The sequence below is a fragment of the Nicotiana tomentosiformis genome, chromosome 2 (genome assembly GCF_000390325.3).
Source record: "Nicotiana tomentosiformis chromosome 2, ASM39032v3, whole genome shotgun sequence".
NCBI classification, from domain to species: Eukaryota; Viridiplantae; Streptophyta; class Magnoliopsida; order Solanales; family Solanaceae; genus Nicotiana; species Nicotiana tomentosiformis.
Genome location: NC_090813.1, coordinates 77,681,816 through 77,707,979, shown reverse-complemented (window position 1 = coordinate 77,707,979; position 26,164 = coordinate 77,681,816). Strand labels below are relative to the sequence as shown.

Here is a 26,164-nt window from a genome sequence, read left to right as displayed (position 1 = left end):
AATCACATAAAATGCTTACGTTTTGCTTTTGAAAAACCAATGCAGTATGCAGAAAATTGAGGGGAGAGATTTCAGATTTTTCAGTGGTAGAAAATAAGGCTAAGCCTCTCTATTTATAGACAATGAAAGGGTGAGATGAAGAGGTGCAATCCAAGAGGTGCCTCTTCTATTTTTCATTCACACCCCAATGAAAGGGTGAGATGAATAGGTGCAATCCAAGAGGTGCCTCTTCTATTTCCCATTCACATCCAAGAGGTGCCTCTTCCATTTCTCATTCACACCCCTTAATAAAAACGCAACAATATCTAAAGAGGCATTCTGGAACTCATAAGGGATTAACTTAATTATCTATCTCATTCATGAAGTTAATAATTAAAAAAAAAATGATTAATAGAAGAATCTATGAGGAACTGATCACTTTTCATTGGACAAACACTTCTAATGTAATGGCCTTCTTTCTTGCAATAAAAGTTAACATGCCCCTTTACACCCTTTACATGTTAAAATATTTACACTTTTTTGTATAGTTTAACTGGTATAGCACGTTATTATTTTTATCTTACAACTTATTATATTAGGCTTGGTATTATGAGTTACTTGTTTTAACTCAACTTAACTTGATAATATAAAAGTCCTTCAACTTTTCATTAACTAGGTAAATAAAATTTAGTGCAACAAATGAATGTTGAACACTAGTAGTTAAAAGATTTAAGAGATTTTGATAAAACAAAAATTAAAAGGGGCATAATAAATTGTCTTCTACAAAAAAAAAGTAGTTGTCGCTAAAAACAAATATAAAATCATGAATCATGCATCACACTATATTAATCTCTTTCAATCTTAGGTTAGTGTACCCAATCATATTTTCTTTTATATTCCTTTTGGGACGAAGTAATAAAGGTTTGAATTTGATCTAAAACCTCCTTTTCACGTCTTAGAAAAATAAAAACTTCCTTTTCTTCCATTTAATATACTCCTAGTACTTAGAATTAGTGATGAGATTTCTCAAGAAAGGAATTTTTTTTTATAAAGTGTGGGGGCCAGAATGACACGTAGAGAGTATTGCAAAAACTCAATTATTGAATATGCTTTAGACAATTGGACAATCTTATCTTAAACTTGGTTTTCTGAAATTGATTACCCAATCAAATTATCTTACTATTATTTAAATAGAAGTTTGAAACTACCGCGTTTCTTAACTCAACTAGTTTGATTCTGAATATATCATAGTACATCACTTAGTTCAACTACTCAGTTCAATACCATTCATAGGGTTTACTCCACCTTAAAATCGTGTCATTCTTGATTCTTGAAGCTCCAATAACTCTCCCTAGCAACTGGTACTATTTATTTTTCCTTTTATTTATTTCTTTTGTTCTTTTTAATCCTGTATATGTACTTTAAACTACACAGAAACATTTCCTTTTTTATTTTATTACAGATTGTGCAATTTGATCGGAAGAGATGGGTGGGTTTGAGTTAAGATGGGTTGTAAGAGTAACTGTTGTACTAATGATGGTTCCAAAGATTCTTGGTTGGGGAAAAGAAGGACACTATGTTATCTGCAAAATTGCTGAGGTAACTGAATTTTTTTTTCTTTTTAAACTTTTTTGCTGGCCATTTTTTTTCTTTCTGTTATGTACTTTTTGAGTCAATTCTTGAAGAGATTGAATGTTTGGATAAAAGGGTTGTTTAATTTTTGTTATTTTTTATGGATTTAGTCATAAAGGTTGAATCTTTATGTACTTAATTGCAGGATCTTGTGTTGACTAGTTACTTGATTTTGTATTTGGCATTTGCCTGAATACATCGAGTGTTTTGAGAGGTTTTATGGGTGTCCATCCATTGTTGCAGATAATTGTTTGTAAGGAAATGAAAGAGAAGGAAATAGCAAAATAGAGAGAAAAAGATCGTTTTTCATTCGTTCATCAATGCTTTATAATTGTGATTACAACTGAATATGAACAGTGTAGTAGTAGTAGTCTGAATTGAAATTACCATCTTAACAAACTGAACTAGGGTGCTAAAGAAATAAAAATGGAAATTGGGACTATACTGTTAATGATGGAAACTCTGACATACTATTTCGGAAGCTCATGGTACTGCTACATAGTTTTTGCTAGAATCATCTGATTTGGAGGTTACTTGATCTGGCAATTATCTAGTGACATAGAATGTAATTTCCCAGGATACAATCAAATTTTCAACCCAGAAGGATCTTTTCTAATCTAGATCTCTTTTCAACATAATATTCCCATGTATCAAATGTGCTATTTCTGGGAAGTAGTGTCTATATCAGAGAATTTGGGGCCTCCATTTGGTTTTTGCCTTTTCATATTTACCCCCTTTTTAATTCAGTTTTGTTGATGTTCTAAAATAGATAGTCTTTGTGTGCTTCAAGTAATCAGGTACTGGATGAAGATTCTTGTTAGACATTCATATAAACTTGCTTGGTTGAAGCATATATTATATTGACTGATTTTATCTAAAATTTGACACTGCACTTCAAATTGAATTAAGTCTTTAGTATTTTTCTTTGAGTTTAGTGTTTAGATTGTCAAGGAAGTAAGCATATGGAAAAGGATCGCCAATTTTTTTTTTTCAAAAAGTTTGGTCGAGCAAGCTCTTTTATTGGGAGTTAATGTGAATCTTGGGCCTTTCAGGAATATCTAACAGAAGATGCTTTAGCTGCAGTCAAAGAGTTACTCCCAGATCAAGCTGAAGGTGATCTTGCAGCTGTCTGCTCCTGGGCCGATGAGGTTAAGCACCACTACCCGTACTACCGCTGGAGTTCTCCATTACATTATGTAGATACCCCTGATTTCTTGTGCAATTACAAATATTGCCGTAAGTGACACTGCTTATAATTGTACTATATAAATATTTGTTAATTTTTTGGTTCATGTTTAGCTATTCATCTTTGGTATCAAGACTATCCCTAGAAATCAATTGAAAAGAGAGGTACAGTAAAAGTTTTATAAGTCGTGTCTGCATTTCCTATTATTATTTGGTGCACTGAAGTCAATGTACCTCAACTGGATCCAGCGTTTCGTAGTTGACATTTTTTTCTGTAATAACGATGAACCCTGATATGACTTATGAAGATAAACTTTTAATGCCGCGCTTTTATATCTTAGCTTTGAGCTGTTAATAACCTTTGGTCTAGCAACTTATCTTTTACCTACTTTCTGATAGGAGACTGCCATGACGGGCATAGACACAAGGACAGGTGTGTCACAGGAGCAATATACAACTATTCAATGCAACTTTCACAGGGATACTATGATTTGAATTCAGAAAAATGTGAGGAAGACCCCCCCCCCCCCCCCGTGTTACTGATGCATTTTGGATTGGAACTAATTGGTTTTTGTGACAGACAACTTGACTGAAGCGCTTATGTTCTTGTCTCATTTTGTTGGTGATGTACATCAGGTCAGCTCACTTTTCCGGGAACCTTGGTATATGTAACTGTAAATAAACATAAATGTATGAGTAAGCATATAAATGTTTGGAACTATTGATAAGTTTCTTTTAGTCTTAAATAACAATGTCCATACTGCTATACCTCTGGTGTAGAAATACACCGTATAACTGATGAAAGAGTTATCCACGGTACACGGAATTGAACCATTGGAAATGACATCATTAATTTTCTCTTCATAAACCAGTTGTTTGTTTACCTCCTATCGTGCGGATGTCTTGATTATGATCATGAGACAGGATTACTGATTTAAAAAATTATGACCGTGAGGCAAATTTCACCAAATGCTAACCTTGTACAGCATATATTTGATTTTTTTTTTTAACTTACATCCAAATTTGAGTGGTGATCAGGAAAAAAAAGTCCTGAAAGCTAACTTAGTTTTGTCTTATTTTCTTTTCTGTGTGCAGCCTCTACATGTTGGTTTCACTGGAGATGTTGGTGGAAACACTATAGTAGTCCGTTGGTACAGGAGGAAGACTAATTTGCATCATGTAGGTCGTGAGTTTCTTTCGAGTATCAATTCATTCTGATCTCATTTTTTGGGTCACTGAATAAAATTGTTGAGGTGTAACATCTTCGAGCAGATTTATTCATTTCGTGTTACTATTAAATATACAAAATGTTCATTCATTTATAGTCCCTTTCGTTTGAAATATATTTAGATGGTACCTTCTTTCTACCTCTCGAATTACTTATTCACTTTTCTCTACTCTGAAAACAAATGGCAAGTTCTGAGCATGTTTGCCTCTTCTTAGATTTTAACTGTCAAATGATACTAGAGAAGTTGTATGTGCATCTTAATCTGTATGAGCATAAGAGAAGAGGTGTATCTTTAAACTTAAACTATTTATGTGAACCATGCACAAATTAGATATCTGTTTAGAAATAGTCACTGTAACTTCTTGAATTTACTTCATTCAGGTATGGGATACCATGATTATTGAATCTGCATTGAAGACATACTACAAATCTGACCTCACGTTAATGATACAAGCTCTTCTGAGAAACATCACTGTAAGTTTTAGTTGAGTCTTCATGCAAAGTATTAAATATCTATTCATTAGAGATATGACCTTTACATTTCTAAAGGTGAAGTTGGGAATTGTTATATTGTGCATGAATTGTGGGAGGATTTCATCATCCCAGTGCCACAGTCGCTCATTGAAAAGAGTCTCACACTCTGTTTTATTCTCTTAAAGAAAATATTACTATCCTTTCAGCATAAACCGAGTCTCTGAAGTCGTAGTCAAAATCTACTTCACATGGATTCCACTTTCTGATCCAGCAATATGTAACATATTGTTTTCCCTAGCTTATCTAGAAAATCTTTCTGCAGTATATATGTAAATGGAGATAGTTTAGCAGAGAAAATTAAATTAAAAAAATTCTTTCCCGCCAAATGATCTTTTCTTTTCAAGAAATAAGATGAATGTTACAAAATGGATGTTCAACCACTATCTCTAAGGGGAGTTGCTTCGGTGACCGGAAGTTCCTCAACAACATGTAATTGAGATCTCTACCATGCCTCTTCAAGTTCATGCAATTTTTGTTTTTGTTTTGATTTTTGAATGTATAGAAAGCACCAACTCTCGAACTTGCTAAGCTCAAAATTTAGCAGTTTGAGTATGTCTCTTTTCACTAGCTTCTCAGGACCTGGAGAAGACATTGTGTTCTTGATGCTTGTCAAAAGAAAAGAAACGGTTTAATTGTTGATCCTGTCTTCTATTCTCTTTATTCCCGTCATCACTTGTAATTTATGTATTTGTAACTGGAAATAGGATGAATGGTCCGATGATGTTCCATCTTGGGAAAATTGCAAGAAGATGGTCTGTCCTGACCCGTAAGTTTATTCTTTTTCTTTTCCTTTTGGTCCCTTAGAACCTGCATCCCGTTCTCCCGCCCTCTTTTCTTTGTGGATTACGGTGTTTTGATCTTTGACTTTGCTCAATATATGGTCAGAGCAGAGCTAGATGATTTTTATTTCTTGTGTGGAGAATCTTAAGGTAAATATTATTAAAAAAGTGACACCAAGTAGGTGTATTGGTGTGTGCATTACAAAAAGCAAAACCTCAAGACCTTACTCATGCAAGGAATTGAAGAATTCTATCAATATATCCACATCAATTACATTTGTCATCTTGCACCAGTATGCTAATGTAGAGATACAATTTTTTGTAAGTATTTATTTATGAGTTCTTGTCTTCAAGGATTATTGAGTCTCGCATTATAGGGGTGTGATCCTTGCATACATACGTACATACATACATATATATAAAAACAGCGCACTACTTTGAGGAACATGCTTTTACAGGTATGCTTCTGAAAGTGTCCGTTTGGCCTGCAAATTTGCCTACAGAAATGCAACTCCGGGAAGCACTTTAGGAGGTAAAAACTGATTCTCTGGTCTTCTTTCACTTTCTGGCATTTATTTGAATGACATGCTTGACATTCATAAAGATCCAACATTATGTTGGAAAACCCTCTAAATCTTAATTGTCCAAGTAGATCAGTAAAAGATTAAAGACGAAATTGCTTTATGAACAAGGTTCGCTTCTTAATCTGAGTGTCATCAGGGAAAGCCTTTTCTTTGTGGCTCTGACTATGGGAAAACTCAACTTAGAAGAAAATATTCAGTCATGCTATGGTCTGTAATAATTGAGCTCTTGACGCTGTAATGAAATTTGAATTGATAATTATCAACCAATTCTTGAACGTGCTGTTACGTGATGTTGGGAAGTCCTTTTTGCCCTGGTTGATAATAATTAGACTGATGTGTATATCTTTAGTAGTTGTCGTCCTTATCTCTTCACTATTATTACACGATCTTGCTTTGCCTTTAGATAGGTCCATTTTCTTAACAACTTCTCTCTACAAATCAACTACCTACACATGTATTGATCGATATGTGCATGGAATGATGGGAAGCCTAGCTATGTACAGTTACAGTCTTTCTGTAACAGTAATTAGCTGACATTGACCAAGCCTCCGTATGCATCACTAAAAATTACACATGACTATATTCAGTATAATGCCATGTCTCTTAGTTCACTAATCTTCAATTATCTGTTTGTTGCCTAGACGATTACTTCCTTTCTCGGCTTCCTGTTGTGGAGAAGAGGTTAGCGCAAAGTGGGATCCGCTTGGCCGAAGTTCTCAACAGAATTTTCAGTAAGCAACCATTTGCTGCACAATGAAGATAACAGCGAAGTAATGAAGATAAACTGCAGAAGAAAGTCACAAGTAGGGGACCACGCAATGCAACTTCTTTCGTAACTTGGAGTTTCCCACACTTCAAGAAATGAAGCCTACCTAAAATGCCTTATAAGTCAACCATTACTTAAAAAGGTGTAATAAAATGTACCTTCAAATATACAAGTCACCACATGTGGTAGATGCTGCAGTCACATTAGAATATGCTCTATGTTGCTTTTATGAATAATCTACTTCTATTTACTTAAGATAGGAGGAACCGTTAGCTTGTACACAATAAGAACTATATTGAACATTTTGTATATATATATATAGAACAAGCTCATCTTAGTGGGACATTTCTGTTTCTTGGTACCTGTCAAGTTATAAATCCATTTTTACTTCTTTGAGGATGTTGAGGTTAACATCATTAAGCATTATTTTCTTTATCTGCTTTGCTTTTATTACCCAACCTGGTGTTAAAGCATGGAGCAAAGAGGGTCATATGATGACTTGTCGGATCGCCCAGGTATACATGTATATATAATTTCTTGATATTCATTAAGCAAAACAAAACTTTTAATTCTCCTAATTCTCAAATGTCAATTTTATTCTGTTAACGTAAATATTTTAAGAAGAGTTATTTCATGTGAAAATAGGACCTGTTGAATGATGAGGCAGCTCATGCAGTTAAGATGTTGTTGCCGGAATATGTTAACGGCGACTTATCGGCACTCTGCGTGTGGCCGGACCAAGTCCGGCATTGGTATAAATATAGGTGGTCAAGCCCTCTACACTTCATTGATACCCCTGATAAAGCTTGCAACTTTGACTATGATAGTAAGTCAAATGCTTATATCAAAAATGTGATGTCTTTTCTCTTTTTTCACATTTTGATCCTATAATATTATTACTGGGCAATGAATTCATAGTGTTATTTTGTATGGTGAAAAGGGGACTGTCACGATCAACATGGAGTGAAGGATATGTGTGTGGCTGGTGCAATCCAGAACTTTACCGCTCAGCTCTATCATTACCGAGAGGGAACTTCGGATCGCCGATGTAAGAATCAAAATAGTAAATTTTTTATACTGTCAGTAAATAAAACTGAAACTCGAGAGAACTTAAAATTAACTAATTTTACCCATGAAGATTGATGTTCAAGAGCTTGGTGACATTTTCTCGATTCAGTTATGATTCGTTTTAATTAAACTTTTGGGGTTTGATAATTACAGATAATATGACAGAGGCCTTGTTATTCTTGTCACATTTCATGGGAGATATTCATCAAGTATGCACCAACTCTTGTTTGCGTTGGAAACTTCAATTTAAACGTTACATAATTAATAGCAGCTTATGATTTAAAAAAAATAAATAAAAATAACTTGTTCCCTTGAGGGTTTTGGTGATTTCAGCCATTGCATGTCGGCTTTACAAGTGACGCAGGAGGAAATACAATTGATTTGCGCTGGTTTAGGCACAAATCAAACTTGCACCATGTAAGCATGTATATTAGTAGAGTTAGATCCATGATTTAAAATTAGTGAATTCAGATTTGTGGATACGATTTATTATATACATAAATTTGTACATATATAGATCAGTATGATCCAAAGTCATTATGTTAAGCTTAAATCCGGCTATGATAATAAGATAAGAAACAAATCTATATACTGTAATTATCAGAGAAAATATTAATGGCTTGTATTATTTGTATTAAAAAAAAATTTGATGGTATAGGTATGGGATAGAGAGATCATTCTAACAGCTGCAAAAGACTACTACGCAAAGGATGTAAACCTCCTTGAAAAAGACATTGAAGGAAACTTCACTGACGTAAGAGCTTTGTTAATTTTGTTTAGATTAAAATTGTCATATATAATAATAATTTTATTTGTAAGATTAATGGGGTTAACGAACATACCACAGGGAATCTGGTCCGATGATCTTGCTTCCTGGAGGGAATGTGGCGATCTCTTTTCCTGTGTCAACAAGTGAGTTCTTCCTCCTTTTTGTTTTTCAGTTTATCGCTCAAATAACTTATTTTCTACTAATGGCGAGTTGTTTAGAATTTCTCCACCCTTAACTAAAAGTATCAAGTAAACTAAGAACCAATGAAGAACCTTTCGCAATGGAGTGATTTACTTTCTTTAGTAGGTTTATCCGGCGCAAATCCAAATTAATCGAGCCAATACGCTTCAGAAATTAGATGATAAACTAAAGAAGAAACTTACTTTCTTCTACTAGTATACCATGTCATTTTGTTGTTTTAATAGAAAGGAGTCACCAAAATCTTGGTAAGGTATGACCCAATTTTATCTGGATCAGGGTCAATGTAGTTGCTTCATTTTAAGTTGTGCCCTTGACCCCCGATTGAATATGTATACCGAACAATCCAAAGGTATAGACAGCACAGATATGAATCTTTTGAGATTTAAAAATAGAACTAACAAAAAAAAGTTTATTTAAAACGTTAAAAGATTTTTTAACAATATTATGGTAAAAAAATGACTGTTATTTGGGATGGAGGAGCATCAATAAACACTGAATTTGTCATAGTGTAAATGAATATTTACACGATTAATGTGATCTAATCTAGTGTAGAAGGTTATTCGCTTTATTTTTTCAAGTTGTAATTCCATTGATTATGGATAGTACCTTTAATAATCTTCAATAAAAAAATTAAACCTAATACACTTCACTAGTGGATTGAGAGAGAGAGGATCTTTACATAAATAGCCGGTCATATTCATTATTTACTTTTTCTAGTCATATACATAGATTATACATTTATTATACATAATTATACACAAATAATACATAAATTATGCATATATTATACCTTCATCGGCTATTTTTAACTTAAGCGGTTGGATTGACGGTTATTTGGGTTAACTATTTTTGAGAAGAGAGGATAATAAGAAGAGAGTAAGCTGGGGCCATGTCAACTTGAATGGGTTGAGAACACGTGGATGGGCTTCCTGAGCTAGTCCACTTCTTATGAACCCCAATTAATGGTACGTTGGGCCAGATCAAATTGAATGGTTTGAGAACATATGAATGGGCCTCGTGAGCTAGTCCACTTCGTATGAAGCCCAATTATTGCAAGTTTCGTTGGGCTCAGACTTGGCAGGTTTTGACCCAACAGGTTTAACATCGGAGCATGCTAAGGTTAGGTCTTAGGATGCCATACTCATTGCCTGAACCTTCCCCAAAAAAGTAAGACAAGTATGAGTGGTAGAAATTAGTACTCTATGAGAACTATATTTTCTTAGAAATTCCCTCTTTTAAAGTTGAGCATTAAGACACATTCAAGTTAGGGAAACTTAGTTATAAGCAAATATTAATTTTCAAAATTTACCACTTTTTTTTATGAACATTCGATAATAGAAGCCAGTAAATTATTGATTAATCCGAATTTGTGTCGATTAGGCTTATTAAGAGGGATAAACGTTCCCTACCGAAAGATTCTTCCATCTCAGCACCCAGACTTTAGACTTTTGAATTAGGGCGAAAAAAATCTCAATCATCCCACTACACCTCCACGGTAAAACTTACCACTTCAATAATAATTGTACCTTTTCACTTGTCTTACTGCTTATATGAAACTTACTTTTGAATGGTTCAGGACAAAAAGCTCCTTCAGACTAGGAAAGTTAAGGTGGAAATCCAGAGATAGAAAAGTCATAGTGTCAAATGTTAGTGTCCAATTTTAATGTTGGTGTTGCCCACTTGTCCTGCTAGTATACGCCAGAAGCGTTAGTTTCCGCTAATTGATGGCGTAAAATATTTCAAGACTTTGACAAAGTAAAAAGAAGATATTTGAGAAAGAACTTTTTAAAAAAAAACATGCATCCAGAAAATTTAAGAAAAAGAACAAAGAAAAAGGAAAAATAATATTTGATGTGATTTTCCAGGTTTGCTACGGAAAGCATTAATATAGCTTGCAAATGGGGATACAAAGGTGTTGAAGCTGGTGAAACTTTATCAGGTATAAAAACAAATTGGAAAATAAATTATAACATTTCCTCCGATTTAATTTATGTGAATTTATTTGATTGGGTACGGAGTTTAAGAAAAAAGAGAAAACATTTGAACTTATGGCATAAAATGAGGCACATATATTTTATATGGCTATAAATCATTATATTAAGGTAAATTATTTTAAAAAATAGAAAAAGGTCATTCTTTTTTACACAAACTAAAGAGGAAATAGATTCACATAAATTGAAACAAAGTAATATATTTTAGCTGCCAAAAAAGGACAGTTATATGTAACGTTTTTCTTTTATAGATGATTACTTCAATTCAAGACTTCCAATTGTGATGAAACGAATAGCACAAGGTGGAGTGCGATTAGCCATGCTTCTAAACAAGGTTTTCGGAGATTCTCAAGAAGATTCAGTAGCACCAACTTGATCGACCAACTTAATTGCAATTCCTTCGAATAGAAAATAAATTTAATAAAAATGAAAAACCATATAGTAGTTAATTTCTTTTTAATATTTGACCCCCCCAAAAAAAAAAGAATTACCCGACAATTGTCATCTGTAGGCATATGATGCTCTCCATATAACTAGAGAGGGCATATCTTGTATTCTGATTAACCAGTCTTACAGTTCTTGGTTGTATTTAAATTCCTGTAGTTACAGATGAGGATGTTACTAAAAGTGTAATTACATGTACCTAGCTTGTCTTATGTTTCAATACAAACAGTAAATGTTTATCTTTCCTATAATTTACCTTTAGAATTAGTTTATGTGTTATAAATTTAGTAACCCTAAATAAAAGAAGTCACTTGGAACATAATAAAACAATTCATCCCAATCAATTCTCAGTCTCGATGGACATGAAAGTATAGATTGATTTTCTATCAGGTCAATTATAATATTCCATTTTCCCAATTCCAAATCATAATTGAGTTGATACTCCTTTGGTTCTCAAATTAAACTCCTAGTTTGATTTTTCTATTGATTTCACTCTTGAATGACAAAAATAACAAGAAAAAGAAATTATCCGAAACAACTTACTTTTGCAAATTTCACCTAAAAATAATAAATTAGCTGGAAAAAATCTAACTCTAGCACAAAAAAAATACTAGTACTACTGTATTGGATTTGAAAAGTAAACTGGGCAGATATTTATGGTCTAGTTATAGTAGCCAACTAGCCATTACACATTTCACAAGTGATTTACGCAAGTAGCTAGGATTATTTTTTGACCAAGTAGCTCCCACAGTTACCAAAATATCCTCAGGTAGGCACTTTTGTCCATATTTGATTATTCGAGATGGCGAGGGGGGAACTATATAATGCTTAAACCTTTGGGAGCGAATTGTTTAACTTCTTTCATGTAGTGGAATGACAGTTAAGAGAGTAATAAGAGGGTATTTGGCTAAACTTACAAGTTGGTCAAACTGGCTTATAAGCATCTTTTGGCTTATTTACGTGTTTGGTAAACACTTAAAGTGCTTATAAGCCAAGTGCTTATAAGTTAAATCAGCCATAAGTCATAAGCCGATCACCCCCAACTTATGGCTTTTCAACTTATAAGCACTTTTAGTTTGACCAACACTTTTACTAGTTTATCCTTAATAATATTTTCTAATTCACAAAATACTTTTCCCAAAATAAATTTCTTAACCTTCTCTTCATTCAATATTCGTTATTAATTCTTTTCTTTACAAAGAAATTTTTAATTTATAATCTTTTGAAAAAGATTCAAGGGTATTTTAGTCATTTTAACAAAAGAATAGCTTATCAGCATTTTTTAATCAAACACATCAACTACTTATTATCAGTTTCAGCACTTCTATCCAAACACGTAAATGCTTACTTTAAAAATCAGTTTCAGCATTTAAAAAAAATTTTCAGCACTACAAGCTTATCAGCTATTTACGATCAGCTAATCCAAACGGGCTCTAAATCTAAAACTTGGCTAAAGATTTTACTGCTAGTAAGATGCCTTAGATAAAATCAACTTGCTCTCTTGAAGCTAATAGTAGTGATGAATAACCTGCCGAAATGAGAGGACAGAACAAGGTGATACAGAATTAAGGTCAGAAGGAAGTGCGGCTTTAATTGAGCAACAGTCGTCCAAATTGGATACCATTGAAAAATCAAAAAGGAAAAAAGGCAAAAGTTCTCATAACAAAATTTAGGCCGACGACGGTAGCCTCAATTCACCCCACCCTACAAGTGTTTTTTTATTTTATATAATAGACTAGAAAATTGTCCTACGGAAAGATAAAAGTTAGTAATTTTTTGTATGTCAAAATCAGCAAGAACTTCCGGCTAAAGGAATTGAAAAGTAATATTCTTTAGCCTGTTTTCAAAATACTTAAGAAGGGTAAGAAACGGCAAAAACTATGTTTGATTAGTATGTTATTCAAACTAATAGCCGAGTTGAAGATGCAAGAAAATGATTAAAAAATGTCATGGATTAAGTCATGGCAAGAAAATAAAAGAAACAAAATCGCCCATATTCTTTTACGTCATTACGTGCGAGGTTCATTTCATTAGCCATAAAGAAGGGAAAATACAAGTCAAAGAAAGGAGTAGCTAGAAGAAAAAAGATGGTAAAACTCGGCTCCTAACATCTTGGGAATGAAGTAAATTAAAGGTGAAGGGAACATTTGGACCGTCGAGAGATGTTTTGAGTGTCGAAGGTGACAAACCCCTTTGACACGAAAGCGCCAACCACACAACTAATAACGTACGCCCATACTTCACAGGTCACAGGTTTACAGCATTTACAAAGCTGTCTTGCTTTGAATAAAGTTCTTTTGTATACAGTATAAATTATTTCAGATTAATGGTGTGTTTTATACTAAAGAAAATGTTTTCCTAGAAAATATTTTCACAAAAAATAATTAGTTTTATCACTTATTTTCCCTTATTTGGTTGGTAAATGAAAATTTTTTTCCGAAAATATTTTTTAGTGTTTGGTTAGAGAATATAAAATATTTTTTTATGCTACTCTCCTCACCCCATTTCTCCAAGTCCCCATATTTTCTTGCCCCCTACCACCCCTCCCCAAATACCCAATATTTTCAGGACTTTATTTTCTTTAACAATTTAATTATTCTGCTAAAAATTTATACAAATACTCCATAACTATAAATAGAATATTCTTTTTTTGTTGAAAAATAAAGTACTTTTTCTACAACATGAAAATAAAGTAATCATTTTATTGAAATAAAAGAAAATATCTTTTCTATATCATGAAAAGAAAATACTTATTTTGTTGAAATTAAAAAAAAAATAATTTTTCTACATCACGAAAAAAAAATACTTTTTTTTTGAAATGAAAAGAAAGTACTTTTTTTTTTGTTAAAATAATTTTTTTTTAATATTATGAAAAGAAAATACTCATTTGTTGAAATGAAAAAAAATCTATCTATAACATGAAAAGAAAATACTATTAATAACATTTTTATTTAAGGTGGGGTGGAGAGCGAGTGTGGGGGGTAGGGGTGGGGGTGGGTTAGGTGGGGTGTGGGATAGGCTGGTGGGGATGAGGAATAGATCGAGTGGGGAATGTTGAAAAAGAGTTTTGGAAAATATTTTCTCTTCTCTTGGTAAGGAAAACATTTTCCTCCAATTGGAGGAAAATGAGTTCATGAGGAAAATGTTTCCAAAATATTTAAACCAACCAAACATAAAAAAATTGGAAAACATTTTTCGAAAAATATTTTCCTTCATACCAAACACACCCTAAGTATACGATAATTTCAAGTAAAATATTGTGATAAGTGCTTATTAATTAGTAATATGATATAAAAATAATAATCAACTTACTATTACATGTTAAATTATGCGTTATAGCACAATTCTTTTCATTGATAGTGTATATAACTCTTATATTCTTATTATTATATCGAAAAAGGGCCAAAACTGCCCATGAAGTATGGAAGTTGGTACAAAAATACCCTCCGTCTACCTATTTGAATAAAAATGCCCCTACTGTTATTTTTTTGGCTCAACATTGCCCTTATTACTAACAAAAAATTTTGAAAGAAAAAAATATTTAATTAATATCCACATGTCACCGTTCCATTGGCCTAACTTAAATTTCAACTAAAATATAACTAAACTCACCCTTGAACCCGTCCGAATATTGAATATAACAATCAAAATAAGAAAATAAATACTGAATAAATTATCTAAAAAAATTGTTAACTATTATTAGTACATCATATGAACCCAGTATGTATGAAATGTGACAATTGCACAATACCCGTTACATGGAGTAGAAACGCTTACATATTAATTGAATAAATAGTGAAATAAATATAAAAAAATAGAAATACACACCACATAAATAAAAAAAAATTGAAAAACAAATCCTCAAATTTTCACGGAGGAATGACAAAAAATAGCGAAGAAACCCTCCCACAAATTTCAAATAAAGAAAATTATATAATAAAGAATGCCATTGCATAAACAAAAAGAATCTAAACTTTTTGCATTAAGAAGAATATGACAATTCCTTTCATCTTCCATAAAAATAATTCTAATATAGAACTCAATTTTGAGTTTGCCTCATGAATAATAGTAGACATACACTCGTAGATAAATGCTCACTAATATGAAATAGCGAAGAAAGAGAGAGGGTTATGTTTTAAAATTGGGGCGGGTCAATATGTGGGCGGGTTACGGGTTGGGGTTTATGTTAGACCAATGGGACGATGATACATGGATATTATTTAATTTTTTTTAATGAATTTTCTGTTAGTAATAAAGGCAATGTTGAGCCAAAAAGAATAACGATAATGACATTTTTATTCAAATAGATGGACGGAAGTCAATTTTATACCAATTCCAATACTTCAGTTCTGACCCTTTTCCGTTATTATATTCTTTCCTGCTTTTTCCTTTCTTTGGTGTGTTTCACATTTCCAGTTATTCAAGATACTGGGAATATTCTGAATCTCAAGGCCAGATTTTTATTGGTGTTTGAACGTGAACTTTTTCATTCAATTAGATCTAGAAAAAATAAGAAATAAAATATGCATTTAGAATCCCTTGGGAAGAATAGTTTGCACATTTTACATTCCCGTTCTCTAGGGTTTAATTTTCTCCTCATTAATTAAATCAATTAACAATGTGCATATTTTAATAGGAAAGGTCCTCCCTATAATTGGTCCTTAAATATAGTGAGCCAATTATTTACATGCACCACTTAATGTGGCATTATGTACTTATTAGTCTTTTTTAAAAAAACATCTTTCTATATCTTATGAACAGTGTTTTAAAAGACGAGGGTGTAAGGCGAGGCGTTTTACATATGACTCAGTGAGGCGTAAGCCCCATATGTATTTAATTTTTAATATTTTATAAAATAATATAATGACAGTAAATATTTATAAACAGGTAAAATTGCATTAAATTTGAAGAAAATTATATATATATATATATATATATATATATATATATATATATATATATATATATATATATATATATATATATATATATATGTGTGTGTGTGTGTGTGTGTGTGTGTGTGTGTGTGTGTGCGCGCGCGCCATCCCCACAAAAAACTAGTCAAACAATCTATTATACGCTACTTACAAGCAATATTTTAAAAGGCGGGGGCGTGAGGCGGGGCGTTTTACTTGATATGGGGCGAGGCGTAAGCCTGGAGGGGGGGGGGGCATAAGCCCCATGGATCTTTAAAAATTTTAATTTATAAATTAATAAAGTAACATAATAACAAAAAAAATATATAAAATATAAATTAAAAGTTAAAAATTAAAAGAAAATTAAAGGAGCTCATAGAAAAAAAATATCTAGCATAATTCTTAAGTATAAATAATGCATACAAGTCACGTATAACGTCTTTAACTTTCAAAAAATTAAAAACTTACAATTTCTTTAAAAAAAAGGATCAAACTCCACAGTTTACCTTCCTAAAAGTAAATAATTAATAAAATCTTATTAGTACGATAATTAAAATATTACTCCTTCATGAATAAATACAAATTAGTTTAAGATATCAAATAAATAAAAGTGTATAACAAGGAGGGACAAATGAACTATGACACGACCAATAACAAGTGAAGATATAAATTCGCAATACTATGTCTCATTATTAGAGTTATGCTTAATCTTCATATTTCTATCGATGAATAGAACTTTTATCATTAATTTGTTAAAGAATTTTGAAGGTCAACGATATTAATTAGGAAATTCGACACGTGATTTGCGTTAGAACTGTTAGGCAAGCACCGAGCGTTAGACGTTAGGCGTGTTTAGGGCGCACGGTCGGGCGCTTGGGGCGTAAGCCTCACAAAACTAAGCCCCATACATGATCCCCAGGGCATTTTGCAAGTACCCCGTCCAGGGGCGATCCCCGGACGAGTCCCAAAAATACCTTTTAAAACACTGTTGATGAAAATAATTTAACTTCAATCTTTCAATTTTACCCTTAATACCCTCCTTTTACATTACACAAATCTCATACTATTTTATTTCATAATTTTTAAAAGTTTTTTATACTTCAAGAGGAAGTAGTCCAGAAGCGTAATTTGTTATTTTATTTTTTAGGAATGTTTTGGAAACCTAATAATGAAGGTCATGGTTGTCATACTCGCAACTGCAAAGCGGCTGCTTGTTTGACCTAAGACAAAGAAGGAATCAAAACGTGGTCGTTTTGGTGGAAGTGATGTGAGATGGCCGAATATTCCCATATTGTTACCGAAATGGCTGAGTCAAAGAAACCGCCTCTCTCCTTTTGCCTTCCGCATATCCAGCATGCTTTACATTATTACTAGAAACTACTAGTATTCATATAAATTTGCAGCAGAATTAGAATACTATTTTGTAGCATCAAAACACTTGCTTTTCTGATCTCTCAGACCCCACTTCTTACATTTAAAAAGATTTTGCATGTGGAGGTGTGAGAATTGTGATCGAACTTTCTTGCTGCTCAAGGTTTTGTGTATAAAAATAGTATAGAATAAAAGGGTGGCTCATTTTATTTTTTGTTTCAAAAACTTACTGTTAAACTCCAGATATCCTGGACAGCTGCTCAACAAATCTCTGTTTTCTTCTTCATTAAACTCCTAAAGGTAATTCTTTTTTTCCTTCTTCTGATTTTCAGGCATTTCTCTGTATTTTTTATGCTGGATTTTGATTGTATCATGTTACATACAGAGCCGCAATAACAAAAATGGGATTTCTTTCCTTTGTTTTCCTTGGTGTCCAGATTTCGTTCCTTTTTTTTTTCTTCTTCTTTTGGTTTAGTGTGATATTTTGGCTTGTGTATGTACCAAATAGCCCGGTTCCTAATCACCCTCCATCAAAAGAAAGACAAGTGGCGGCAGGGTTTAGGGTTTATGCTGAGCACAGATCAGGAGAATTCTTGATCTATATATAGCTCAAAATGTGCTTTGGCATATGCCATTAGGCCCTTTGCTAAACAAAAATATTTCATTTTGGTCATAAAGCCAGATTTTTCCAAGGCTATATAAGAAAACATTAACTCATTTCCTGGTATGATACTTAACTTCCACATGTCCTGCGCCTGGCATCTTGTCGTAGACGATTTAAAAAATAAATCTTAGGCTTAACTCAATCACAAAAGAAATCACAAAAGGTAACTCAGAAGACGATTTCTCAACCAATATGGAGAACACTCAACCAATAATTTATTTGGGGAATAATAAAAAATACCCCTTTATTTTCTTGTCCTGTTTTGGTGGTAGAATTTTGAATGCTAACTTATGTGTAGCAGAGAGTCTGGTAGGCTAGTGTGTCGCATGATAGGCTAGTGTTGTCAATCTTTTATATTTCTCTGACTTTTCTTCTGACTGATTTTGTCAATCTACGTCTTGAAATTGCTTCTCTAATGCTTTTCTTGGTTTGTGCATAATAATTGAAGTTATAATTGTTTTATTCTTATGTGAACATATTTGTTGGATACGAAACTTAATAGTGTGCATTTACTGACTTTTTAGTTGTTAACCCATCATATGAGAGATTGATGTTGTCTACCTTACTTCATTGCATTGCTAGTGATTACATTTCTTCCATTGCAAGACATTTTCTGTCATTTCAAATTCAACTTAAGTATGTAATGTCCAGAAATTTAGTCCAATGGGATTTTGCTGATAGTTTGGAACATTGTATCAGCAAATAGGTTACTCTGAGGTTTGTAGTAAGGAATTGCAAAACCTGTTATGGCATTTTATATACAACATTTATTTTTAATTTATAATATTTATTTTGATTCACATTTATACCAGAAATACACTATAATTATGCAAGCTTAAGAAAAAACCCTGTGCATATATATAGTATATTTGTAAGTATTTACAGTATAAACTTATAAATTAACCAAATAACGTGTTAAAATAATGTTTATTTAAAAACACACAGATAGAAATTATGGCCCACATTTTCCCACCGTTTCTTTTAAAAAAAAAATTAAACAATACTTAAAATTAGCAAATTCACTATTCCTATTTTTTAGGCGTGGGAAATGGACTCTATATAGTTGCTTCCACGCGCTTTTTTACGGGCTGATTGAGACGAAAGGGGCTGCTCAAGGTTTTGTGTATAAAAATATAGAATAAAAGGTCGCTCTTTTTTATTTTTTAGTTTCAAAAGCTGACTGTTAAACTCCAGATATCCTGGACAGCTGCTCAACAAATCTTTCTTCTCCTGGACAGCTGTAATCTTTTTCTTTTTGTCCTTCTTCTGATTTTTCAGGCATTTCTCTGTATTTTTAAGCTGGATTTTGATTGTATCATGTGTAGTACCATCATCATTGTTGAGTTTTCTGAACACATTTAATATTTAGTTCATTTAGTTATGAAAAGAAAGACAAGTGGCGGCAGGGTTTAGGGTTCATGTTGCGCAGAGATCAGGATCTATAGCTCAGAATGTGCTTGACATATGCTATATTAGACCCTTTACTAAACAAAATCATTTCATTTAGTTCACGAGGCGAGAACTCATTCCCTCGTATGATACTGCATGTTCAGGGCTTGACATTTCGTCGTATCCAACATAAAAAATGGATCTTGAGCTTAACGCAATTCCAAAGCTAACTCACATAGGAGGATTGTCCAAAATCATACAAGAAGACAAGGACTCATTTCCTTGTCAAAGTGGGGAATACTTAAACAGTACTAATTTTCTTGTGAATAATTAAAAATACTTTTATTTTCTTGTCCTGTTTTGGTGGTAGAATTTTGAATGCTAACTTGTGTGTAGCAGAGCCTGATAGGCTAGTGCTGTCAATCTTTTATATTTCTCTGATGCTGTAAATCCTTTCTTCTGACTGATTTTGTCAATCTATGTCTTGAAATTGCTTTTCTTTGTTTGTATATAATAACTGAAACCATCTTTTCCATGACTCAAGCTAATTTTTAGGTAGAACCATATATTTTATGGAAAACAAGATTGGACGTAGTATCATATGAGAGATTAATGTTGTCTACCTTACTTCATAGATTCTTGCATTGTTAGTGATTACATTTCTTCCATTGCTAGACATGTTCTGTCATTCCAATTCAAATTAAGTATGTAATATTCAGAAATTTAATCCAATGGGGTTTTGCTGATAGTTTGGAACATTGTGTCAGCAAATAGTTTACTCTGAGGTCTGTACTAAGGAATTGCAAAACCTGTAATGGCATCAGACTTTGTACTTAGCATCAAGTTGTTTTTAGTTGTAAGTGGCAGAAGTTTTGGATTTCACAACACAAATTAAGTATGGTGAATTCATATGCAATTTGTTACAGGTAAATATTAGCAAAGCTATTGACAAATTCAAATTGGCATTAGGCTGGTTGCACTCTTCATTTTCTTGTCCTTTACTCCATCTTAAAGCAAGAAGAAGCAACCAGATTCTTGTAAAATATGCTACCAATTTTAGAGTTTGGCACTTACTAACCATGTTTTTCTAGAGAACTGAGATTGTAGTGAGTGCCAGTAAGAATCATGGCATATTGTATTTGTAGATCCAGGTGTTTTATATCTGGATCCCTTCTAAGAATTTTACGAGAACTCTTCGCATTGAAACTGCCACCAGAAACAAGTCCAATGTTGTCCTGTCTGTTTCTGCTCTGGTAAATCCTAGGAATCATATTTGTCTAGCTTTTCTCATGCCCTTGACTGATATTCATAACTTCAAAGTTCATAGTATTTAATTCTCCACACTTCTGGGGTCTTCTTCTATATTAGTGTCTTCGAGCTTTCTATTGAGAGCTCAAAAAACTCACATATACCTTCATCCCTTTTCCAGTGTGATTCTTAAAGGTTGCATACCGAAGAATATCAGCTGTGGTAAGTCGTGCACTGGACATGGCATTGGTAAGGGCTGCAAGGAGTAGCTTAAGGCGCTCCGGAGGTGCAGTTGGAATCTATGCTAGTGAAAGAAATAAATTCTGTGAAGGCATTTCATCATTGAGTCATCCCGCGCCTATTTCTGAAAATGCTGTAGCAGGTTTCAATTCATCATACATTCCAAGCATACAGAGGATAAATGAAATAAGTCTTGGGAAAAGAGGAGTGAAGTTTACCCCTCAATATCAGTTTTCACATGCACAAGCTCAAGTGGTTGAGGATTCTGATTCAGAGCATGAAAGCTCAAAGTATCCTAGCCTTGAAGCAACAAAACCAGGCGAAAAGCCTAGAGTTGTTGTTCTTGGCTCTGGTTGGGCTGCTTGCAGGTTCCTTAAGGGGCTAGACACTAAATTATATGATGTGGTTTGTATATCACCAAGAAATCACATGGTCTTTACCCCTTTGCTTGCATCTACTTGCGTTGGAACATTGGAATTTCGATCAGTTGCTGAACCAGTTAGCCAGATACAGAAAGCATTGGCTAAGGATCCAAATTCGTATTTCTTCCTAGCATCCTGCTCTGGTGTTGACACTCATAAACATGAAGTGAGTGACTAGCTCTTCTTTCCTCATTTCCATGATATAAGTCTCAGTGTTATAATATAATCCCTCCGTTTGCTCTAATCAAATATTATGGGAAAATACAACTGTTTTCTAAATTTTATCAGGTGTTCTGTGAAACTGTTGGCGATCAAGGAGTCTCTCACGAGCCTTATCGGTTTAAAGTTGCATATGACAAGCTTGTAATTGCTTCTGGAGCTGATCCATTGACCTTTGGCATAAAGGGGGTAAGGGAAAATGCCTTTTTCCTTCGTGAAGTATATCACGCCCAAGAAATCAGGAAGAAGCTTCTTTTGAACTTGATGCTCTCAGAAAATCCAGGTGATTTGATTCCCCAATGTTCAATATTCGTATACTCTTGCCATTCCATACTTCTTTGGAAGCTCTCTAGGATAATATATGACATCAAGGTTTGAAGTAAATGTAGCATAAATTTGTACATGTGTAAAATTACAGGCATTTCAGAAGAAGAGAAAGAGCGCTTGTTGCACTGTGTTGTTGTTGGAGGTGGCCCAACAGGGGTTGAATTCAGTGGGGAACTAAGCGATTTTATCATGAGAGACGTACGTCAACGTTATGCTCATGTCAAAAACTACATTCGCGTAACCCTCATTGAGGTAAATATATTAATCCAGCTGTGTAGGGTAACCTAAATCGGATAGGAAATGGCATTATGCTGAGTATGGTTTACTAAGACCTTTCCTTGGACAGGCAAATGAAATCTTGTCTTCATTTGACGTTGGATTGCGACAATATGCCACAAAGCATTTGACTAAGGTATTGAATCACTCAATTGCTTTCCTTGAGTCAAGAAATAAGTTACTTCAGTGTTTTCTGAATTGTGAATGATTGCAAAACTTCATATATATCAGGTTGGCGTCCGCCTTGTTCGAGGTGTTGTAAAAGAAGTACATCCAAATAAAATAGTTCTCAGTGATGGAAGTGATGTCCCATATGGCCTTCTCGTTTGGTCTACTGGAGTTGGTCCTTCTGAATTTGTTAGATCACTAAATGTTCCTAAATCTCCTGGTGGAAGGTAAAGAATCTTGATATTTCTCCAACAACTTGGCGACTTGGTTCCCTTTCGTGTATCCAACCAACTAATCTTAAGACATGTTACAGGGTTGGAGTCGACGAATGGTTGCGGGTTCCTTCTGTAGAAGATGTGTTCGCACTGGGAGATTGTGCTGGTTTTCTTGAACACACTGGAAAGCCGGTGCTTCCGGCCCTTGCTCAGGTCAGTATAATTTCCTGATACGTCGTTGACTTCTCCGGGCACATTATTCTTATGCATCTGCCTGCAATTTTCCTGCCTCATTCCTTTCTCCTGTAGTGAATTACATGTTTCTTCCATCTTGGAGTATAAAACTTTTCTGAATGCGATAATACTTTTACAGGTTGCTGAAAGGCAAGGGAAGTACCTTGTTGGATTGCTCAACAACATTGGGAAACAGAATGGAGGCAAAGCTCTCTCTGCCAAAGAAATCTCTCTAGGAGATCCATTTGTCTACAAGCATCTTGGAAGCATGGCATCTGTGGGGCGTTACAAAGCTCTCGTTGATCTCCGCCAATCTAAGGTACATCATATTCTTTGTCATCTCTATTACTCTTCGATCAAGCCTAAAGTGTATTTGCTTGTAGGTTATGAACATAGTCAGAGGAATCTACACGGATTCTATGGGTTCAACTGAACCCTTTATACTTTCAGCTTGAACTATGTTTATATATGTCAAAAAAATAAAAAATGAACGTGTACATATAAGATCTCACTCATTCTGAATTTACTGATAGTAAATCTTGGATTTGCCTCTATATAAAATCAATCAAGAACGAGCTTGTTTACCTTTGCTTCTTGTAGATTAGCCTATGTTCTCATATTCATTTTGTTCGTCAGGATGAAAAAGGCATCTCATTAGCAGGCTTCGTGAGCTGGTTTATTTGGCGCTCCGCATATCTGACTCGAGTTATCAGCTGGAGGAACAGGTTATATGTCGCTATGAACTGGGCAACGACGTTAGTCTTTGGCAGAGACAATACTAGGATAGGATAAAACTAGCACTTGTTGCAGGATTCGTGTTTCCGAACCACTTTTTGAACACTTGATAACCTACCTAAGTGTGTTAAGTGTGAGCATATTTGAAGCTCCAAAATGCTCAGTGCAAATAGAAGTGATCAAATACGGGAATAAGAAGCAAGATCGACTTTGTTTCTTTAATCATTTTGTCTGTACATTCTCTAGTGATAAATGAGAAATCAAATTACTGATCCTAATGTATACTTTATAAGCATAAGCCCCTTGAATTTTCTCTCATTTCCGTACATTAAGCATACTAGTAAATGATGGCCCGTGCTGTGCCCGAGCCCAAGCATTGAGTTGCATATTGTGGACTTTTAGCGTGGGTGCAGATGATCGTTTTTGTCAACCAACCGATGACACGTTAATATTAAATTTCGTCTGCTATCTGTTAACCTTAATATTTGGTCAAGACCTCTCAAAAGATGGATGTTATTTGACCAACATTAATCAGTAAATTGTTATGTTATCAATTTAATAGTTATCGTTTATAGTTTTAATCACCTTTTATACGTTGTCGGTTACTTATCCAATTTTAATAGTTGAAAATTTTAAATTGTTGAAAGTGAAAAATTTACTCTAATGTAAAAAAAAACAAAAAAAAACATAAGTTAGCTCTACATAAATCGCTATTTGATTTTTGCATTTTTGTGCAGGTAAGGTTGTTGGATTTACATTATTTTTATATTAGTTTTTCCTTTTGTTACGCTAAGAATATTTTTTATTTTTTATAATTACACTTTCACGGATCCTCCTATTCTTGAAATAAAGTAGGTTTATGTTATCTCTACATATTTTTTGTTAACTTTTTAGATCTCTCAGTAAAATCGATGCAATTTGTTATCATCTTGATTTAAGGAAATCTTACATTTAATTGAAGTTTTATAAAAGTAGATACTTTCTCATACATCCAACTGAAGTTAAAAGTTTGTGATTAATTTAACCAAGTTATCCTTCACTAAATATAATCTTTAATCACCTATTCAAATTAATCACAAACTTATAGTGAATCAAAATTTATATTCAAAATTTTACTCATTAACAACACTTTTACTATATATAATGGCAAAGTTTTCTTGGGAATCAATTTTTTATTTTATGTTATAATATATATTTTATATAACAACACTTTACTATAGCTGCCAAAATATATTGGAACAATCGAGGTTGATATAATTTTTTTTTACTATAGTATAAACATAATTTTTTGCTCAAATAAAAATGAAAATAAGAAGTTTGTGTAAAATAGAAGTTTCACTATATTGCTATAAAAACATAATTTGGATATGACTCGGTTTAAATAGTTTATTTGATATTAGTAATGTAAACTGTTTTATTTTCTTTTACTTAAATAAAAATTGTTATAGAAATAAGAATAACTAATGAAACATGAAATTTATAAAATTTTATCAGTTAATATATCCTCTATGAAGTAAATATAGAAGAGTATTTTAAAGGTTCCATACATTTGAAACCTGAAATATTAGCCACGTTTTCACAAGCTCCAATAGTCCAATGCCAATGTTTAAGAAAAAAAGGCTGTATAAGAGACAATTGTATTCAATGGGCCCACACGTTTTTAAAATAGAAGTACCTCACTTGGGGTAATTTAGTCAAAGGCTGTTAAAAGCTTATACAACAGCTATACTGTAACTTTTTATTTTAGCCAATCATATTACCTTATTTATCATGGAATGACCAGATTGTCCTTTGAATTCTAAGCAGGCATGTTGACACGCTGACTGCTTATTCCCTCATCTATATAGCACTAGATAAAGGTTGCCCGTGCGTAATGACCAGATTGTCCTTTGAATTCTAAGCAGACATGTTGACCGGCTGCTTGCTTATTCCCTCTTCTATACAGCACTAGATGGGTATAACCCGTGCCAGCACGGGCCCAATATTTACACTTTGAAGTGATTAGTTTTTTGCAATTTGGAATATCATCTGGATATAGAGTATGTGAAAACTGCAATTGAAGAAAATACAATTGAATCTAAGCACTAGTTTTTGTATTTTAAGATTTGATATTACAAATGATTAGATCCTATTATTAGCTGAGTATATCGACTCCCGTATTGATCTTCTTGTAATAAGTTAATCGCAGGGATGAAATAAAATGAAATGTAATGTAGCAGCACCATAAGTTCCTTAGAACCATACATATATTGTTGTCTTATTAGAAGCTAAAAATATACACACTTCTTAGGAAATTATTCCTTCTTATCACAACAAAAGCTGGCATAATAAAATAAATGATTAGATACTTAGGCATTTGTCAAGTCTAATGTAGCTCGCTCTTGTTGAGTAACATGAATACGTCAGCGTAATCTTAGCATCTATAGGATCTCTATGGAATATTTTTTACATAGAAAAGTCGATCAAAGTCTTAATCCAAGCAAAGTTTCTGTAAACCAACTTTATTTTTTTAACCAGTATACCTCGTCTTCTAAATATATTCCAGATACACAAAATGAAGAGTTACAAAAGTACCTTTAG

The 26,164-nt window shown here is 33.3% G+C and overlaps 3 protein-coding genes across 4 annotated transcripts; all 3 read left to right on the top strand.

The window, feature by feature from the left end:
- Positions 1-1,143: 1,143 nt before the first annotated feature.
- Positions 1,144-7,030, top strand: LOC104085600 (endonuclease 4-like). Of its 2 annotated transcripts, none has more exons than XM_009589678.4 (10): positions 1,144-1,340; positions 1,442-1,578; positions 2,664-2,847; positions 3,196-3,303; positions 3,377-3,432; positions 3,892-3,975; positions 4,406-4,498; positions 5,263-5,324; positions 5,796-5,869; positions 6,563-7,030. In XM_009589678.4, exons 2-10 carry the CDS (start codon positions 1,465-1,467, stop codon positions 6,676-6,678), a joined length of 891 nt encoding a protein of 296 aa, XP_009587973.1. In that variant the 5' UTR covers positions 1,144-1,340; positions 1,442-1,464; the 3' UTR covers positions 6,679-7,030. The 2 variants fall into 2 exon arrangements, with proteins under 2 accessions (XP_009587973.1, XP_009587974.1); XM_009589679.4 differs by having other exon boundaries at positions 1,200-1,340; positions 2,664-2,759; positions 3,196-3,229.
- Positions 7,031-7,067: 37 nt separating this feature from the next.
- LOC104085599 (endonuclease 1) lies at positions 7,068-11,203 on the top strand. Its single transcript, XM_009589677.4, has 9 exons — positions 7,068-7,202; positions 7,333-7,513; positions 7,628-7,735; positions 7,909-7,964; positions 8,089-8,172; positions 8,414-8,509; positions 8,603-8,667; positions 10,591-10,664; positions 10,968-11,203. Exons 1-9 carry the CDS (start codon positions 7,086-7,088, stop codon positions 11,090-11,092), a joined length of 906 nt encoding a protein of 301 aa, XP_009587972.1. The 5' UTR covers positions 7,068-7,085; the 3' UTR covers positions 11,093-11,203.
- A 6,207-nt stretch (positions 11,204-17,410) lies between these two features.
- On the top strand, positions 17,411-23,853 carry LOC104085601 (internal alternative NAD(P)H-ubiquinone oxidoreductase A2, mitochondrial-like). The gene is made up of 9 exons (XM_009589680.4): positions 17,411-17,747; positions 20,930-21,576; positions 21,699-21,912; positions 22,048-22,208; positions 22,303-22,368; positions 22,464-22,627; positions 22,714-22,828; positions 22,989-23,168; positions 23,486-23,853. The coding sequence occupies exons 2-9, from the start codon at positions 20,989-20,991 to the stop codon at positions 23,639-23,641; spliced, it is 1,644 nt and encodes a 547-aa protein (XP_009587975.1). The 5' UTR covers positions 17,411-17,747; positions 20,930-20,988; the 3' UTR covers positions 23,642-23,853.
- The last annotated feature ends 2,311 nt before the right edge of the window (positions 23,854-26,164 follow it).

Excerpts from the sequence above, each read along its gene's own strand:
- LOC104085600 (XM_009589678.4), top strand. The coding sequence starts at position 1,465 with ATGGGTGGGTTTGAGTTAAGATGGGTTGTAAGAGTAACTGTTGTACTA. Across the intron at positions 3,433-3,891 it reads TTGTTGGTGATGTACATCAG|CCTCTACATGTTGGTTTCAC; the intron begins GTCAGCTCACTT and ends TTCTGTGTGCAG. Across the intron at positions 5,870-6,562 it reads TCCGGGAAGCACTTTAGGAG|ACGATTACTTCCTTTCTCGG; the intron begins GTAAAAACTGAT and ends TTTGTTGCCTAG.
- LOC104085599 (XM_009589677.4), top strand. The coding sequence starts at position 7,086 with ATGTTGAGGTTAACATCATTAAGCATTATTTTCTTTATCTGCTTTGCT. Across the intron at positions 7,736-7,908 it reads GGGAACTTCGGATCGCCGAT|ATAATATGACAGAGGCCTTG; the intron begins GTAAGAATCAAA and ends TGATAATTACAG. Across the intron at positions 10,665-10,967 it reads AGCTGGTGAAACTTTATCAG|ATGATTACTTCAATTCAAGA; the intron begins GTATAAAAACAA and ends TTTCTTTTATAG.
- LOC104085601 (XM_009589680.4), top strand. The coding sequence starts at position 20,989 with ATGGCATTGGTAAGGGCTGCAAGGAGTAGCTTAAGGCGCTCCGGAGGT. Across the intron at positions 21,577-21,698 it reads TTGACACTCATAAACATGAA|GTGTTCTGTGAAACTGTTGG; the intron begins GTGAGTGACTAG and ends AAATTTTATCAG. Across the intron at positions 23,169-23,485 it reads TTGATCTCCGCCAATCTAAG|GATGAAAAAGGCATCTCATT; the intron begins GTACATCATATT and ends TTTGTTCGTCAG.